Source organism: Carassius auratus, chromosome 6, assembly GCF_003368295.1.
Source record: "Carassius auratus strain Wakin chromosome 6, ASM336829v1, whole genome shotgun sequence".
In the NCBI taxonomy this organism is placed as follows: Eukaryota; Metazoa; Chordata; class Actinopteri; order Cypriniformes; family Cyprinidae; genus Carassius; species Carassius auratus.
Window position 1 is genome coordinate 11,177,580 of NC_039248.1, and position 18,191 is coordinate 11,195,770.

The 18,191-nt window shown below is 35.8% G+C and overlaps 1 protein-coding gene across 1 annotated transcript in view; it reads right to left on the reverse strand.

Moving 5' to 3' along the window:
• Nucleotides 1-18,191, reverse strand: part of LOC113096346 (contactin-3) — a 57,157-nt gene that overhangs the window by 9,586 nt on the left and 29,380 nt on the right. Inside the window, exons 8-18 of the mRNA XM_026261718.1 lie at nucleotides 17,434-17,618; nucleotides 15,054-15,190; nucleotides 13,894-14,023; nucleotides 13,250-13,400; nucleotides 13,039-13,166; nucleotides 9,509-9,684; nucleotides 4,742-4,859; nucleotides 3,846-4,004; nucleotides 3,514-3,663; nucleotides 3,121-3,191; nucleotides 1,038-1,272 (exon numbers count right to left, since the gene is read on the reverse strand). Coding sequence (XP_026117503.1) covers nucleotides 1,038-1,272; nucleotides 3,121-3,191; nucleotides 3,514-3,663; nucleotides 3,846-4,004; nucleotides 4,742-4,859; nucleotides 9,509-9,684; nucleotides 13,039-13,166; nucleotides 13,250-13,400; nucleotides 13,894-14,023; nucleotides 15,054-15,190; nucleotides 17,434-17,618 — 1,640 coding nt within the window. The remainder of the gene's footprint in view (nucleotides 1-1,037; nucleotides 1,273-3,120; nucleotides 3,192-3,513; nucleotides 3,664-3,845; nucleotides 4,005-4,741; nucleotides 4,860-9,508; nucleotides 9,685-13,038; nucleotides 13,167-13,249; nucleotides 13,401-13,893; nucleotides 14,024-15,053; nucleotides 15,191-17,433; nucleotides 17,619-18,191) is intronic.

The window sequence follows — 18,191 nt, forward strand, 5'->3', positions numbered from 1 at the left end:
AGGTTGTCATTCGCAGCTTGAACGAGGGAGGAGGGGCATAAGCTGTCTCAATCAACTTATTCCATCATTCTCATTCAAGGTCACACCTGTATGTGCGAAGGGAGGGAACCGAGACAGTGTTTGAGAACGTGAAGGGACTACTGCTGAGTCTGACTGTGTTTGTGTGTTCCTAATGTTTTCGCTCCACGGGCCCACACAATGTATCGCTGACCGGCCTATATTAGTATTTCCAGATGATTAGGCCAAAATTGAAAACAGATAATAACATCAGGGCCTCAGACTGTTAGGCTTATATGTAGGATTAGTGATGTGAACTAATTGTACTATTTTGCTTCTTTTCTAAAGCAAATATTTGTTATTTTTGCTATTGCTGAAATTGCAGTCTAATGGATGATGACAAGCAAATAAAATACAGATTTGCATACAATACCATTCAATTTGTTTTTTAAATAAATTAATATTTTAAATTAGCAAGCATACATTAAGCTGATCAAAAGTGAAAAAATAAAGGCTGTTATTTGAAATGTTCTATTCATTTTGGTTTACACAAAAATAAGTAGCACTATTTTTTATCAACACTGATTATGATAACTTTACATATTATAATGATTTCTTAAGTATCTGCACACTGGAGTAATGAGGCTGCAAATTCAGCTTTGCCATTAGAGGTATAAATTACAACAAAATATATTAAATTGTAATATTATATCACTATGTATGAAAATAATAAGTAAGCATAAGAGATTTGGAAAAAACATAAAAAAAAAATAAACTTTTGAATGGTAATGTATATGATCTATAATTAAAGACCAGAATATAATATAATATATATCATAAGCATATCAATTACAACATTGTAGAAAAGCAATTTTTTTTGTTGGTTTTGAATGGTCCTGGTTATGCTTCATTTGTAAGTTGCTTTGGATAAAAGTGTCTGCTAAATTATTAAATGTATAGGCCTATTATTCTTAAAATAAATAATTAGCAGTTGTTTTTATTTGCAATTGTGGGTGTTGATGTACAGAAATCCACTCTACCTTCCTCTGCAGAGAACACGGTTGCAATGCTGCTGAAAGGTCCTTCTCCGCGGTTGTTGAACGCTCCCACTTTGATGTTGAATGGTGAGAATGGTGGGATGGTGTCATTTCGGAAAACATAGCGGGTGACGCTGGGTGCCGAGATCACGGCTCGGGTCCAAGTGACCATTCCCACTGGCCGGAAAGCGATGATATAACCGAAGCCCTCTCCGTTTTGTAACTCCTCTGGAACAGGCTTAGAGTGGAACACAAAACTATAGTGATATTAAAACAAATTGAGGTCAACACATCAACTGACCCACATGGCAACAGGGCTTTATTAGCACTTAGTTTGAAGTGCACTTTCTTTCTCATGTCACTTTAATTATTATGGATACTGATTTCATGAGTTCATATTAGTAGAAAGACTAGATGGAACATCTGAAGGACTTAAGTCACCTGAAAAAAGCAAAATGATGACAAATAAGGTGGAAAAAATAAACACACCTTTCCTCCCGAAAACACAAGACCACTAAGGTTGGGGTCTGTAAGATTTATATTGATAGAAGTATTTTATGCTCACTGTTACAAGTATTTTTCATTATTCATTATGCATTACAAGTGACTAGCATGTTGCTAGCATGATTAACAAGTTACTAGCATGTTGTTAGCATGCTTCTAGCAAGTTTGTTAGCCTGATTAGCAAGTGACTTGCATGTTGCTAATAGTTTGTTAACACAATTAGCAAGTGACAAGCATTTTTCTAGCATGACTGGCAAGTTACTAGCATGTCATTAGTATGTTGTTAACAAGTTATTAGTACATCATTAGCATGTTTCTAACATGTTGTTAACATGATTCGCAAATGACTAGCATGCTGTTCGCATTATTAACAAAGTGACTAGCATGTTTCCAGCATAATTAGCAAGTGACTAGGATTTTTCTAGCATGACTAGCAAGTCACTAGCATGTTGTTAACATAATTAGCAAAGTTACTAGCATGTCACTAACATGATTAACCAGTGACTAGCACATTTAACAAGTGACTAGCATGTTGCCAGCATGACTAGCATGTTGCCAGCATGACTAGCATGTTGTTAGCATGATTAGCAAGTGGCTAGATTGTTATTATCATGACTAGCATGTTGTTAGCATGATAAGCAAGTAACTAGCATGTTGTTTACATGTTTCTAGAATGTTGCTAGCATTATTAGCAAGTGACTAGCATGTGTTCAGCAATAATTAAAAAATAACTAGCATTGTCACATGTCGCTAGCATGATTCTGGCCTTATTAACATGGTACTAGCACGCTGTTAACATGTTTCTATGCTAATCCAGCTAAAACCAGTTGATTCAGTAAAAAGTGTCAGTTTTTCTGAAACTCATTTTTTTTTTTACCCTAACCCTAACACTAACCAGCTAAGACCAGCCTGGTCTGCTAAAAAAGTGGCCAAAACCAGCTTGGGAGACCAGTCAACCCGAGTCTGACCCAAGTTTGGTGGTTGTAGCTTTAAAAGTCTAGGAGGAGATACATTAAAAAATTTGGTCTCAGAAGATGAACAAAAAGACGAAGAAGTTTAAATTTCAATATTTAAAGATTTCAGTAAGTTGGCTTTCTCAAGCCAATTTAACAATTGTAAAATAATCTTAATATATTTTAAAATGATTACATGATTCTTCATGCATTTTAAATAAATAATAAGAGCTGATCTGGTGCTCAAGAAACATTTCTTATTATCAATGCTGAAAATGGTTTAAACATTTTATATTTTTGTAAGACGTTACAAAAATATAACGCCACAACCCCCACCCCCATTTTCTGCCCCCCTAAAAAATAAAAGTCTGCCCAAGTCGTTTTCCTTTCCATGATGTGTCTGAACAGAAAGAGGCCTATTTGTGAAGGAAATAGACTTCAAAGAAACTCTCTGGCCCTGAGTTAACTTCCATTTGGAGAAGTAGTAAAGCCTGGAGTCCGGAGGCCAGGAGGGATGGGTCTTGTGCGGGCAACGATCATAAAATGGCTACATATCATTCAACACAATTAAGCACCGGCATTTAGCCCAGGCTGGCCGAGGAAGCAGTAAAATCTGACAAATGACTTACCTCCCATGTTATCACTAATTCCGATTTGGTACCTCCTCCGCCTCCAACATCAGTGGGAGCCGTGTCAGGCACTGCGGGCAAAAACCCAAAGAAGAGATTAAAATGCTGCCGGCAGAGCTCTTGATTGGGATTTTTCATTATGTGTTTGTATGTTTAAATTTTCATCACAAAAAGGCTTTAGACTATCTCTTTCACAGAGGTTCTACCTTCTTTAAACCATCCCTCAGAAATCTGTGAATAAAAGAATGTGTTTTTGGAACAGGTTTGAGTGTTGCATGTGGAATAAAAGTGATGGATGTGACGGATGACAGGAGAAGTGAGGATATATGGTCTGCTCCAGTGCTTTAAATTTCTAGTGTCTGTCTGGAATAAGTCTCACACTAGCATACTCACTAGCATCTTCTGTTCTGATCTTGGTAGACGGGGGACTGGGCTCTCCCATCCCGACACTGTTACTGGCCAGGACTCTGAACTCATATTCCACCCAAGCGTTCAAACCCACCACGGTTGCAGTCAGAGTGTTTCCATTGATCACCTCAGGAACTGAGGATAAGAAGAACAGTAGAATACAATAGCAACTATCTCAAATAAAATATGTGCTAAAAAAAGTGCTAAATGTTTATATATATATATATATATATATATATATATATATATATATATATATATATATATATATAGGCATCCCATGCACTGACACACAATGTCATATGTCTCTGATGTACCTGTGTCGACAGCTTGCCAGCCGACAGTAAAGGGAGTCCTGGCCTGGATGACATATCCAGTAATGGGACTTCCATTGTCCTGGCCTGGGCTCCAGGACAGCTGTGCCGTGCTGTCTGTGACCTCCTCCACCACAACCAAGTCTGGGGGGCTGGGGGCACCTGACTCAATCAAACAGGAGTATTTGATTATACTCCACACCTGCTCAAACTTTAAACTGAGTCCATGCATTGTGCATATTGATGACTGCACGCTGATAAGAAGACAACTATTTGTTTAGGTGTGTGTGTTCTAAGGTGTTAGACATGGCAAGTGGTTTTTGCTTGGGCATGCTTGCGTGAGTTTTAGCAAGGGCAACAAGTGGTGTGTATGCGTGCACGCTTGTATATGCACAACTAAATGATTCACATTTCTGCTCCAAATAACTCTCTGCCATTTAAATGTTTTCTCTTCATTTGCACTGCATTCTGGGGGCCGTCGTGCTGCTTAGTCGATGTGTAAATGAGCCAATTAAAGACATCCTCTATGATAAACAGCTCCTCTCCAAACACCTGGGACAGAACCGTGATGCGTAATGGCCATGAATACCAATGTGACTCACAAAAACAGCAGCGAAGACAAGGCCCCATAAAACATCCCAAGTGACACATTTAGCACTCTCTGAACTCTTGCTACATTAGCAGTGCCCTTTCATTGAAATACACACCTCGCAATAAGGTCTTCACTGTGGAAAATGGTTATATATATATATATATATATATATATATATATACTGTATATATATATATATATATATATATATATATATATATATATATATATATATATATATATATATATATATATATGGCAAATATTGTACATGTGGACATATAAACTGAAAACAATTTGTTCCTACCTTTAACAACCAATATTGCGTCAGCAGACAAACTCTCGACGTCTGTGTCGATGAGACAAACATACTTCCCACCGTGATTAAGCTGGATGTTTCTAATCATAAGATCACCGGAAAAGCTCTGTAAGAAAAGTGAAAATTAAAATGAAATGGAAAAATAAATTAATTAATTAATAATTTCTGTTGTAACCGCACAAGGCATCAAATCCAGACTACTAATGAACAATAGGTTCTGAAATCTTGATGCATTATCATTCATAACATATTTCATGAATCAAAAATATAACCTCAAGGCATACTCTGTATTTTTTTTGGCTGGTGCCATGACAATTCTGGAAATGTTTCAAAAAATGAGAAAACAGGTACTAGAAACCAAGCAGAATTCAGAGACTGATTCAGAATTTTTTTTAAATTCTTGTTTACATTTAAAAGGCCATGCAAAAACATTTTTGCATCTTTCTGTGTAATGCTTCAATTTAATTACTTTTTTTTCACACTAAAGGTAAATCAAGCATAACAAGTTAAAATTGGAGTTAGAATAATGTAAAATAAACAAATAAACAAAAAACAGCACACTAAAGTAATACTGTCAACATTTTTTTATTTATTCTCATATATAAAAGTCAGATTTACAAATCAGAATTGTAAATGCCATAAGCAGTGATTATTTTTTTATTTTTTGCTGTTTACTCCAGGGTTATTATAAAAATTAAAGAAATGTGTTACTTGAAAATAATTATACTAGCTCTCTCTCTCTATACCTTGCTACTACTACTATTACTACTAATACTAATAATATTATTAAACAGGAAAAATGTAAAATTAAATCGAGAACAGAACATTTTACAAATAAGGATTCAACATATCAAATCTACTGTATATAAATAGCTCTGATACTCAAATAACATTAGTTTACATGGTCATCTAAATAAATAAATAAAACAATATCTGCTTAACAAAAGAGAAATCAGATTTGGGACACTTGCAACTGCAAGTAGCTTGAGTAACAAAGGTTCTGTTTTCAACAGCAATCTGTGTCTAGTATAGTGTGTTATGATGTAATTATCACCTAAAAATTCAGCTGAGGCAGGCATGCTAATGTTCCCTCTCATGCTAGCTGCCGATTTCTGCAAACTCAGAAACTCATCTCTCCCTTTAAAATGGCTGCTGTGCTCTGAGATACGTGTGGACCTAAATAAACAGTCTCAGTGACTAGCCTCCGGGATTCACTCAGATCCAGCTCTCTCAGCCACACAGGAGCTCAGTAAAACACACACTGTGGCTAATTGGCAAGAACATATGAATTATTCCACAATTACATAAGCCAGGACCAGGTAAATGAGCAAAGCACATGCAGAGTGAGAGTTAATGCTTTTCCAGATAAGCACACAGCATATTAAAATCCTAACAAATAATACAGATTTAAAAAACATGATATTTTCATATTTTAAACAAAGACACTGCTAAGTATAACACAGCACAATGTTTGAAAGAAGCAAATTACATTAACTTAAACAGAAAACACTTGTCCTCTGGTTCTGATTAATTGACACCGTCTCATTTTATCTGATCACTTTATAAAAATTATAAATAATAAAATAAAATAGCATTCATTTATACTACTTTTCCCATTAAAGGAATAAAATAAAATAAAGTAGGTTTTCTGACACAATTTATACCACTGTTTCTCGCTGACTTTTAATAAAGAACATCCAGAAGTTCATACAAGCTGAATCCTGTATACCTCATTTAAGTCTCTAGTGGTCCACCAGTCCCAAACCACAGAGCACTACTGTAATAGTACATGTTAAGTATCTAATGCACTTTAAGCCCTAAAAAAATAAAAATAAAATAAAAGGATTTCCTCTCCCTCGAGTTCAATTCCTATGAAAAATGGCTTAAACTCAATCAATATCAAAAAGAGAGCCCATTCATTGGACAGATTCCAAAATTTCAGGATTGGATGATAGGATTGCAGAGCGGGTGATGTTTAATTATTATAATGCACCCATCAGAGGCTGTTGAGAAGGAAGACAATCTTTGGGTACAGAGGAAGTGTGAATCTGTGAAAACCATATCTCATTATAACTCACATCTGCATCTGTCAATGTCATTTGAAATTGCCCTTGAAAGAAGTCCCAAGTATTAACTTAACATAGCCACTGACAATAAAAGGTAAGGCTTGGCTGTGGGTTTGAGGGGCATGAATTAAGATCATGAAAATGGGACAAAGCTGTAAAAAAAAAAGATATATATATATATATTTATATTTAGGTTTTTATTTTTATACTAGTTTTATTTAATTAGAGAAGCTAAATATACATTATGATTTAATTGAAATAGCATTTTCTAGTGAATTAAAAAGCCACACAGATGGGAAATAAAAAATTACCTGTATTACAGTGTATGATGTAGCTGTCCATCAGTGTAAACAATGTGCAAAGTAATTAAACCAAAAAGTACACGATTTATAAAGTTATTGGCTTCTAAAGTAAGGAGTCGACTCTGAATCGCTGAAACGAGTCGTTATAGATTTCAAATCGTTTGCCCCAAATCTCTATGTACGTCACTAGGAACACTTTGCATAATAATCTCCGCCTAATGTCTTGGGAGAAACGGAACTCTGACCTGCCAACAGACGCTCTGGTTGGTGTGATATCATCATGTCGAGGAGACAGTGTGTTTTTAATTGTAAAGGCAAGTTTGTTTTATTTTCACTGCCAAAGAATGAAGAGCAGAAGAACCAATAGCTAAAATTCATTTTTACCACAATACCAGAGCAGTACAACAAATCCTTGTTGTGTTCACAACATTTCACTGATGACTGCTTTTCTAATCTCGGTGAGTACAGCGGGATTTTCAAAGTGTTTGGCCATAAAAGAGGGTTCATTACCAACTTTATTTAGACCAACGAGCATTTCCGAATCACAACGCGAAGTATGATTATGAAGTTATGTGCCCGTTTTCTCCCGAGCATCTTATCAGTATGTGTGCTGTCTGCAGCCTTTCTCTGCGCTGATCTTCATTTACAAACACGTCATTAAAATGAAGTGTAACTCCGTGAATACTCAACGAAGAGACATGAGAGAGATATCTATAGAAAGCTTGACATGTCTTCTTTAAAACTAAACAAGTGCTGCTAACAGATATTCTGTGATAAAGTAATCCATATGAAAACAACGCGATCCGTTTTTCACGTCTCCCTTCATTATATCTAATGTGACCACGCCCCCACGCTGAATGCGCTATTCAGATTCAAACTGAAGCGCGCGGCTTGAATACACCCACACAGACGAAAAAGCAGCGAGACTGTTCAAGTTTTTTATTTTACTTTTTATTTTGCTTCGCGATGAGAGGAATAAGACATAATTCACCCCAAAAAGTTACTAACGCATTGTTTACCATGAAGTTGTGTGCGGAACAACCAATCAAACCTATGTTAGTTGACCAATCAGAACACAGTATGCCAACGAAAGGTGGGGTTTAAAGAAACTGAATCTTTTGAACAGCTTTGTGCGAACTGTTTGGGGATCTCTGAGAATTGATGTAATTTTAAAATGATATTTTGACAAAATGACAATGTTTTTTAACCTTGGATGGATTTAAACCTAATGTACAGGACTTTAGGTGATAGGAAGCTTAGAATTTTCATCTTACTGGCTCTTTAAATTCAAGAAGTTATGAACTGACCAGTAGTTCTAGTCCTGTGCTTTTCAAAAATTATCTTAGTCTGTGCTCAGGTTTCAAATACTTGAAAGAAAATGATCAAAAGTTACTTATTTGTTCAAACCCCCAGGCAACCAAAGGGAAATCTAAACCAAAACAACTAAAAGGGAATGCGACACAACACAAAGCGTTTCTCAAGGCAACGTTTCAATTCACTGGATTCTTGTGGCAATAAGAATTGTCTCCCCTGAGATGTAAAATGTCCTGTGAAACTGGAAGGGTAAAATGAGAACAAGACTCCTAATTGATCTGGCCTGTTTCCCTGGTTCACTCTTTAGAGAGCAGCTGTTTGTTATACATGTTGAATGATTCACATTCAGTGTAGGTCAATGATGGAATAACCCAGAACAAGATGGCAAAATTTATTCTAAGAATCCAATTTCAAACTACAGACATAATGGCAGGCAAGTCTCTTTGAGAGAGAGCATTCAAAGACCCAATGGCTTGCTCCTGTCCAGCACAATGATTAGATTAAAACCCAGTTACTACTTCAAGTGCTTGTGTTTCAGATCTATTCAATAAGACGGCCTTTATTACACGCCGGGTTCTTTGGTTTGATTCAAATGATGAGCACAAATAACGAAAACTAATTCATCTGAAACTCCTACTCAGATCAAATAAATGCTCTAATTTATCTTTGAATTTGTCAAAAAATAAATAAAATAAATAAATACAACTTGCATTTTAATTTACAGAATTCTTATGTCAAATTTCTTTGTAATTAATTAAAATGTCCATATTCTACATTTCTGCAGCATTTATTTATTTATTATGAAAGAAAGTCATATCTCTAATTGAAACCCAGTCATTCATTTCAGAGCTTTACAATTAAAAAGACTGCAGACATGTTTGCAGATTTCATAAAAGATTTCTGAAGGTTAGATTATGTCTACACAGTACATCAAACCCCCTATTTTTCAAAACAGCAAGGAAAATCCTGTTTTTTTCAGAGAAATGTTCCCTATAAATATTGCATGGCTGGAGGTGGTGGTGTGGGATGAGGGTGCTGAGGTTGCAATACAGCCCTAAAACCACAATACTCACCCCTCCCACTCGCTCGAAGTGGTCGGCGTCCTGATGGAAATCAATGGGCTGACCGTTGAAGGCCCAGGAGAAGGCCACTTCCAAGGCTGGATCGGCAGTCACCTGGCAGGGCAGCACGATGCTCTCACCCACCGTGATCTCTGTGCTGCTGGGGCCCTGGCTGATCCTCGTGGGCTCTGTTAGTTACAGTGTCAACACAGTCTGTCAGTTTAGCTCTGAGGCGAGAAAACCACTTCTGTAGCCAGGCAAATAAAAAGATAATCTTTTTTATATTTATTTTTTATCTATTGAGCTGGCACAGGAGGAAGCATGTTAAAGCATCATAGGCATGATCCCTACACATGGCTTCATAATTATTCTGCTTTATAATATTCAAATGCTCTGCAACAAGCTCTAATTAAAGGGATAGTTCACCCAAAAATTATGTCATCAATTACTCACTCTCATGTTGTTCCGATCCTGTAAGACCATCGCTCATCTAATTAAGATATTTTTGAAGAAATCTGAGAGCTCTCTGACCCTGCATAGACAGCAAGGATATTAAACTTACATTTTAAATTAAATTTATGCATTTTGTAGACACTTTTATCTGCTAACGCAATGCTCTACCAATTGAGCCACAGGAAAAACTTTTAGGAATAATATTACCATGATCAATGCACAGAAACTTAGCAAAAACATCAGTAAAGTAGTCCATCTGACATCAGGGGTTCAACCGTAATTTTACGAATCTGCAAAAAATACTTCTTGTGCACAAAGAAAAAAATAATAGCTTTCTCAAGTCCTCTCCCAGATTTACTATCTTCCACCATTTTGGAAATTACCCCATAAACGTAATCAAATGTAATATTACATTCAGTAGAAAGTACACACATGCTGTTATTATTTACTTTGCGCACAAAAAGTATTCTCGTAGCTTCGTAAAATTACGGTTGAAGCCCTGATGTCACATGAACTATTTTATTATTTTATTGATGGCCGACATTTCTGTGTGTTTATCGTGGAAATATCCTTGCTGTCTATGGAGTGTCAGAAAGCTCTCTGATTCCTCTCTCTGACAATTGGGAGGAAAAGGAACAACTGGGACTAATGAAACAACACAGGAAACACCTGGGGCAAATGAACACAATACACGGGTACACCTGGAAAGAAATCAAACACTCAAAACACAGGACAGACTCTGACAATATGAGGGTGACAGAAACTTTATCTTTGGGTGAACTAACACTTAAAAACAAAAATTATTTAGAAATACTGTTAGAAATATACATAGTATACAATAGGCATTATATGAATATAATTGACAAAATAACAAAATGTAACAATAAACTATAGCTGAAAATAATAAAAAAATCCCCCCTTAACCCAAGATTCTACACAAATAATGAACTACACATGTATTTATAATACAAGGATGTGCCACATTTGGAAAAGAAAGTGAGAGGGGAAAATTAAAATGTTTTTGTGTAAAAACCAAACTTCTTTTTAAAATAACTTCTTTGTAACAATATGTTACTACATTTCTGTTGTCCTGATGAACAGTAGGCTGTACCACATTCTACGCTGGTTTATTGCTGTAATAAATAATCTTAATTTCTACAGTAGGTACTACACTTACTATACTTTCCATATGGGGGCTATTAATTTGAGAAGAACATAAAGTGGGTTTTAATAAGAGCCAAATGAATTGGCAGCATGTCTTCTGTGAGCAGAATACAGTTGACTGAAGACACTTTGTGAGGGAAAGGTCATTTTAATTAAATTACATTAAGGTGGTCAACTGCTGGTGCATGAAAAAAACATAATGAAAGAAAATGCATGGAAGGAAAAGAAAGAGAAACCCCATAAAAGACGTATGGACACACACAGAGGCCTCTATGGTATAAAGCTAATGAGTTTCTTCTGATTTACCATGAAAATACTGCCGATTAAACCCGTAACCTACATAACGAAGAATAAAAGTGAGGAATAACATTCATCCTATAGCTTAATGAGGAGATAACAATCCACACGGATAATGGCTAGAGCAATTACAGATGACCTTAACAATGAGTAATTAGTGAAACATGGACTGGGGTGTGTGGAAGACTGAAGCAAGAGGGTACATGAACTACACAGAACACACGAGAAGAGAATGTTATACCATCCACAACATAGAAGACTCTCTTAAAGTGACAGTTCACCCCAAAAAAGAAAAGCCTGCTGTTTACTCAGTTTCATTTTGTTCCAAATCACAAAAGGAGAATTTTTTTTCATGCAATTACAATAAACAAGAAATAGCCACAAAAGCACGATCAAAAAAATAAAAAGGGTTCGAAAATAAGAATCGCCTTATGCACTCACTATATGTAAAACCACACAATGCATTGTTATTTTACATTTGATTATTCAATTTTGAATACGTAACTTTAGTTTTGCTAGAGCCATGCTCTACTGGAAATCTACAGAAACTATTCATTGAAGTATCTATGTTTGATCTGTGAATGGATGCAATTTTATAATAAATTGCAATAAATAAATCAGTTTATGTGGTTTACAAACTGAATAATTCATTTACAAATCGTAATGACTTCTCAAGTTGAACTTAATGCCCAGTTCCATTTCACTGATATAGTCAAGAAAAAAAAAAAAAAAAACTATGAGCTACGACATACAGGCTTAAAATACAGCATGATTCATATCAACTAATTAAATGTGGTTGTTTTGTGTCCTTTTCTTAAGCTTTAAAGCTAAAGTCAGCATTCACTGTAATAACATTAAAAATAATGTGCAGTATGTTCTTCATATTTTCTTGTTTTGTGTTCCACAGAAGAAAGGAAAAAAAAACATTCGAGTTTGGAATGACTTGAGGATGAGTAAAAGATGACAGAATTAACAGTTTTGGACGAACTATTCCTTAAATAGGAGTTTGAAAAGATGTCTTAACTTTTAGACATGGAGACTTGATAACAAAAGCCATTTGTCTTGAGATAGTGTAGCGCCATTGTGTAGGACTTCTCAGTGTGCTTGATTATATAAAACAAATCTTACGCTTTGTGATTTTTTGACTTGAAAGGCTGACAGCAGTGACAACAGAAACTTAGAAGAATGGAGTTGTCAGTTGGCTAATACATCTCTTGAAACAGCAGAAGCAATGCATCATGATATGTGCCAGATGTGGGATTTCATTCAAAGCTAATCATGGTTCAACCATCAAGAATACAGTATCTGAGTCAACAATATGAGTGGACCGGACAGAGCATTGTCTGCACTGAAAAAAATAAATAAAGCTGTTATTCATCCAAATCTACTTTTCCAAGACTATTTCGAGAGAGATGGATCAGCTTTGTATTTTATTTTTCAACAAAGAAATTGTTAGGACAATAAAACAAAACAAAAAATACTTCTTTTGTCTGGCTTCTTGTTATTTTTTGTAGTAATAGATAAAAAAAATGGGGCTGTGAATAAAGAGTGGAGAATGTTGCAAGCCGAATTCGAACCTCAGTATGCTCTAAACAACCAACATTGATCTGAAAAACACAATAACTTACCTGTGATTATCAGTCTTCCTGTTGTGCTAGCTGTGCCAAATTGATTTTTAGCGATGCATGTGTAAGTACCTCCATCTCGCTTAGTTACGTTGGCAATCTTAAGAGTCCCATTTGGGAAGAGAGAAATCCTGAAGGTAATGGATAATTTATTAGCATCACAAAGACTCACATGGCTTCAGTGTGATAAAATATAAATTCCAAAGCTAAATACCTTTCGCTTCTTTGCAGTATCTCAGTCCCTCTTTTCCACAGGCTAATGGCTCTGGGCGAAGCATGTGGCCTGCAATCTAAGCTAACGTCACTACCCGAGCGAGCCTTAAGCACTCGGCTCAAAGGATTCTGGGAGAAGCTGGGAGCAGAGGCTGTAAGAGACAGAGAGATTTTTTCCTCAGACTCACACTTAAAGCCTCAATGGAATCTGTGATGAACAGCAATTGACGTTCAAACAGCCTCTAGCAAAAAAAGGAAGAAAGCCTTTTATAAAAGTCTAAAGGACTTAACAAATAGAGCTGTCTGCTTCCACTGGCTTCTTCCAGGCCATTTGTCTTAAACTAAAACTTACATTTTTGCTGTGCCACTCTCTGCCGTGTCTTCAATAGACACCATTTATTTGAAACTGGCCTTGTACGCACAATACTGGCCAATGTGTCGTGATTAAAATGAATGGATTTCAGCATGCACAGACATAATTTCACAATCAATTCTGGAGAAATTTAAGTGTTACAATGGCGCACTCAATCAGATTAATGTTTCCAGTGCTGCCTTGTAATTTGAGCCTGGTCTGTGACTACACAATATAGTTGTAGCATTCAAATGAAGGATGTAAAGCAGGCAGTGAAAACAAAGAGGTCGTACCAAGCACCATCAGTTCGGCGCTGGAATAAATGATGCCATGCTTGTTCTCTGCCACACACTGATACATCCCGCCATCTGAGAGGTTTAGTGAGGAGATTGAGAGAGCGCCGTTCTCTATTTGCACTCTGCCCTGTAGACATAAAAACAAACAAATGGTTGCTATGCGGTTGCTAGGGCATTGCTGGGCTGCTTGATTAGATGGTTGCTTACTGGCCCAAGTCGAAATAGACCAGTGTCAAGTTTCTATGACATTCTAGTTGCTAAATATGAATTGGATCCGTCGTTCAATTAACTAAAACTATAAAAAGATGGTACAGTATATATATATATATATATATATATATATATATATATATATACACATACATATATAAAGGTAAACTTAAGCCCTATTCTGACAGGACTAGTTTTCCAGTTGTTTTTCTCACACACCCTCTCTAATAATTCTATTATTCAGTATGAAAATTGATATTTTAAGATTTAATAACAAATATATCTAACAAAGTATTGGCTGATAACCAATTTAATGTGTACTCCTTCCATTTTCTCACCATGAATGACAGATTTTTTTCAAAAACACGGCTGCACTCGAACTTTGAAAGTACGTAGAGTTGAACATCTAAGGACGGGTTAAGAGAGGGTGGAGGAGGTTATAAAAGAGAATAAAGAAAAATGCTGACCCCCTGCTTCAATGAACAGAAAAGAAATGTTGAACATAGCAGTGAAATACTAATGGCCAATTTATTTGGCATGGGCACCCAGTCGGAAAAGTATGTGAGACAGGTAGGGAGGTGTTGAGCTGATGGTCCTGCTAATGGAATAGCAGACATTTAAGCCTATCGGCTGTTCTTAAGGGCTGAACTCAGCACAAAGAGTCACAAGGAGAGATTGACATGAAGTGTGATGGAGGGGTGGGGAGGAGGTACAGCACGGGTCACTCTCGGCTTGAATGCAGGTCACATCTAATGGAGTCTTTCTGCTGCCTTAGAACTGCTGATATTTGTTGATGGGAGTCTCTCCTACTTAAACAGCTGTTGGCTTCTTTTTTTGCCTCACTTTTATATCAGCAATGAGAATTTATGTTTGCAATGACCTTGAACTAAAGTGGGTGGAGATAAAGCTTTCAGTCTCATTAAGGCCTTTCAGAAACCGCAAAGTACCTCTGATATAAGAGTTTCTCCATTCTTCAGCCAGCTGTACGAGGGTTTTGGTTTCCCATTGGCTTTGCATTCCCAAAACAGATTCTCCTCAATGGACAATGATTTGTCCATCATCGTCTGCAGCCAATGAGGGGTGGCTAAGGAAAGAGAGCATATGAATAAATAAGAAAATGAAAGTAGGATCGATGATGGATAGAACGCACAAAAAGTAAATGCCACTTGCAAATTAAGACAAGCCATATTGCCCAAGACTGAAAAATTCAAAGGCCTAGATGACAGGAACAATTAAAGCAAAAGTTCACCAAATATTGAAAAATTTCTCACCCTAAGGGTCATTTTTAAAAGTAAAAGACAAAATATACCCTACTATCAAATGTTTAGGGTGTGTAATATTTTATAATGTTCTTTAAAGAGGTCCCTTTATTATTGCAGAAAAATCAATAAAAACAGCAATAATGCAAATTATTATTACTATTTAATATAACCGTGTTCTATTTGATTTTCTTTTAAAATTATTTATTTATGTAATAGCAAAGCTGAATTTTCTCCAGTCTTCAATGTCACATGGTCCTTTAGAAATCCTTCTAAAATGCTGATTTGGTGCTAAAGTATCATTTCTTCTTGTTATTTTCATCAGTGTATGTATGAACTATTACTTCAAATTTACTTGATAACATACTTTTGCAGCAAATCCTAACCCACTCAGATAGCTCAAATCACACAGTGCGACCCCAGAACCCCTTTACGATTCTGATTATTAATTATCATTATCAGAAAAGGCTGCAAAATTAGAATCACATAAGCTGTTTCACCAGCTCCAAATGGCTTGCCATACACCCACTCGCTAGTCTGTATAATACTGAGAGCATGCTTGACGTTCCCACAAAAACAAACAATAGACGACCCATTTCACAAGAGCCATGTGAATATGAATCTAACGACTGAAGTGAGACGCTCGGTGAATATGTCAATTTTATCACACTACAGGCACATGCTCCATTCCATGCTACAAATCCTTTGACCTCCTTCTTGAAGCTTTATTATCCTTTCTGCTGGCAAACACTCCACTGCCACGAGTCTTGAGTTCAATTAACAAATTCATATGATTGCATTTCTCCCCACAAATGTTAATTTAAAAGGCCTAGGATTTCGAATCCTTTAAGACCGACACCAATCCAGTGCTTTTTAAACTGCTTGTTTTTTGCAGGAAGTCTAATAGTGGAACAGAAAATCTACTTTGACAAGGCAAACTCCCGTTTTCATTTATCCTACAGAATTGTATTTCAGGCAGTCAGTGCAAACACAGAAAGCCCCAAAAGACTGCCAAATGCTTGTTAGATCTTATTAAGGGTGCAAAGGGTATAGAATTATTAATACAACAACGCCATACATCTCAGATTATGCTTGACTTTTTATGGAATGCCACCGTGACCTTCTACAATGAGGTGCTCATTGCAGAAGGTCACAATCACTTGCATCATGAAATGTCATGTCTCTCAAGGACACGAGTCAAATGAGACACTGGTTGTGCCGATCTCACTGTGAGTTATGACACAAATGGCATTGCGAGGTCGAGTGCAGTTTCACGGGGCATAATGACAGTGGAAAAGTGTCATAATTATGGCACTCAAGGTAGTTTAGAACTTTACAAACCCCTATAGAATCACCTAAAACTTACAATCAAATAAAATAAAGTAATAAATAATACAATTTAACAGCTTTAATTTAAATTTTAGCTCTAATGTACAACTTTAAATTAGATTTTTAAATGCATCTCATACTTATCTTCATAAATGTGTTGTTTTAATAAACTGATATTTACACAGTTGACTGAAATAAGCTACAATAACTTATCCCGTGTTAATTTTTCTCTACAGACAAAACACAAATCATAATGCTCTTTTGCATAAATGCAATTTGCATTCTATAAAACACCTCCAAATGAATAAATAACTGCAGTAACATAACCAATGCCACTATCTGATTTATTACTGCAGTTTCAATGCAGTGCAGAAATGCCATATGGCAACAGTTATATTTTTTTTTTCTCTTTTTTTTTTTTTTTTCAAATGACTGTAAAGCTTCATGAGACAAAGCTGAATTGTCAGCAAATCAAAGAACAAATTCCAGAAGTTGAAGAAATGCACACACACACATACATACATATATATATATATATATATATATATATATATATATATATATATATATATATATATATATATATATATATATATATATATATATATATATATATATATAACAATAAATTGAAGGAACATTGTATATTGACAAGGTTCTTTGTGATAAGTGTAAAAGGCTGAAAAAAAACTAAAAACTAAAACAAACTAGAAATCATGAGTGAATAAGAACAACTCACCATGGAAAGACATACGACCCCTCGCAGCATTCTTTCCACGACTGTTTTCTGCTATGCACTCATATGTCCCTGTGTCCTCTTGTTGAAAACTTGGAATCTCCAGAATGGCGTTAGAATTTTTCAGTTTGACTTTGCTTGGGAACGAAACATCACTGGTTCGTCTCCAGCTTATCCTGGGAACTGGACTGTGAATACGCAACAAAGCCACCATTAGAACATACAAATTCATTTGAAAGATACGTTCATCTAAAGCAAATATACAAACTCTGTATGTTTATTTCCTGGGAGTCAAATCATTACCTTGTGATTGCTTTTAACAAAAGCAACATACACTGCATTCAAGCTATAAATGTTATTATTATGTGTGGGTCTTGCTTTTACATGTTATGCATTTGGCACTTTTATTCAGAGCATTCAAGGCATTAGCCATTCATGCATTCCACAGAACCAAATGCCTGAACCTGGAGATGCTGCCACAATATTCTACCGGCTACATGAACTTTTTCTCATTCACAGAATTCCATCTGTGGAATTATAAGGTTAACTTCAGAATTACTGTTTAACATAATGTTCGGTTAGAGGAAATCAATTTGGCAGAAGCTTTTATCCAAAGTGGCAAACACTGCATACAAGTTATGCTTTTTATTATTATGTGCAGATCTTGTATTTATATGTATCCATTGGCAGACACTTTTATTAAAAAAATTCAAGGTATTTTATTAATCATGCATGCATTCCCTTGAAACCAAATTCATAAC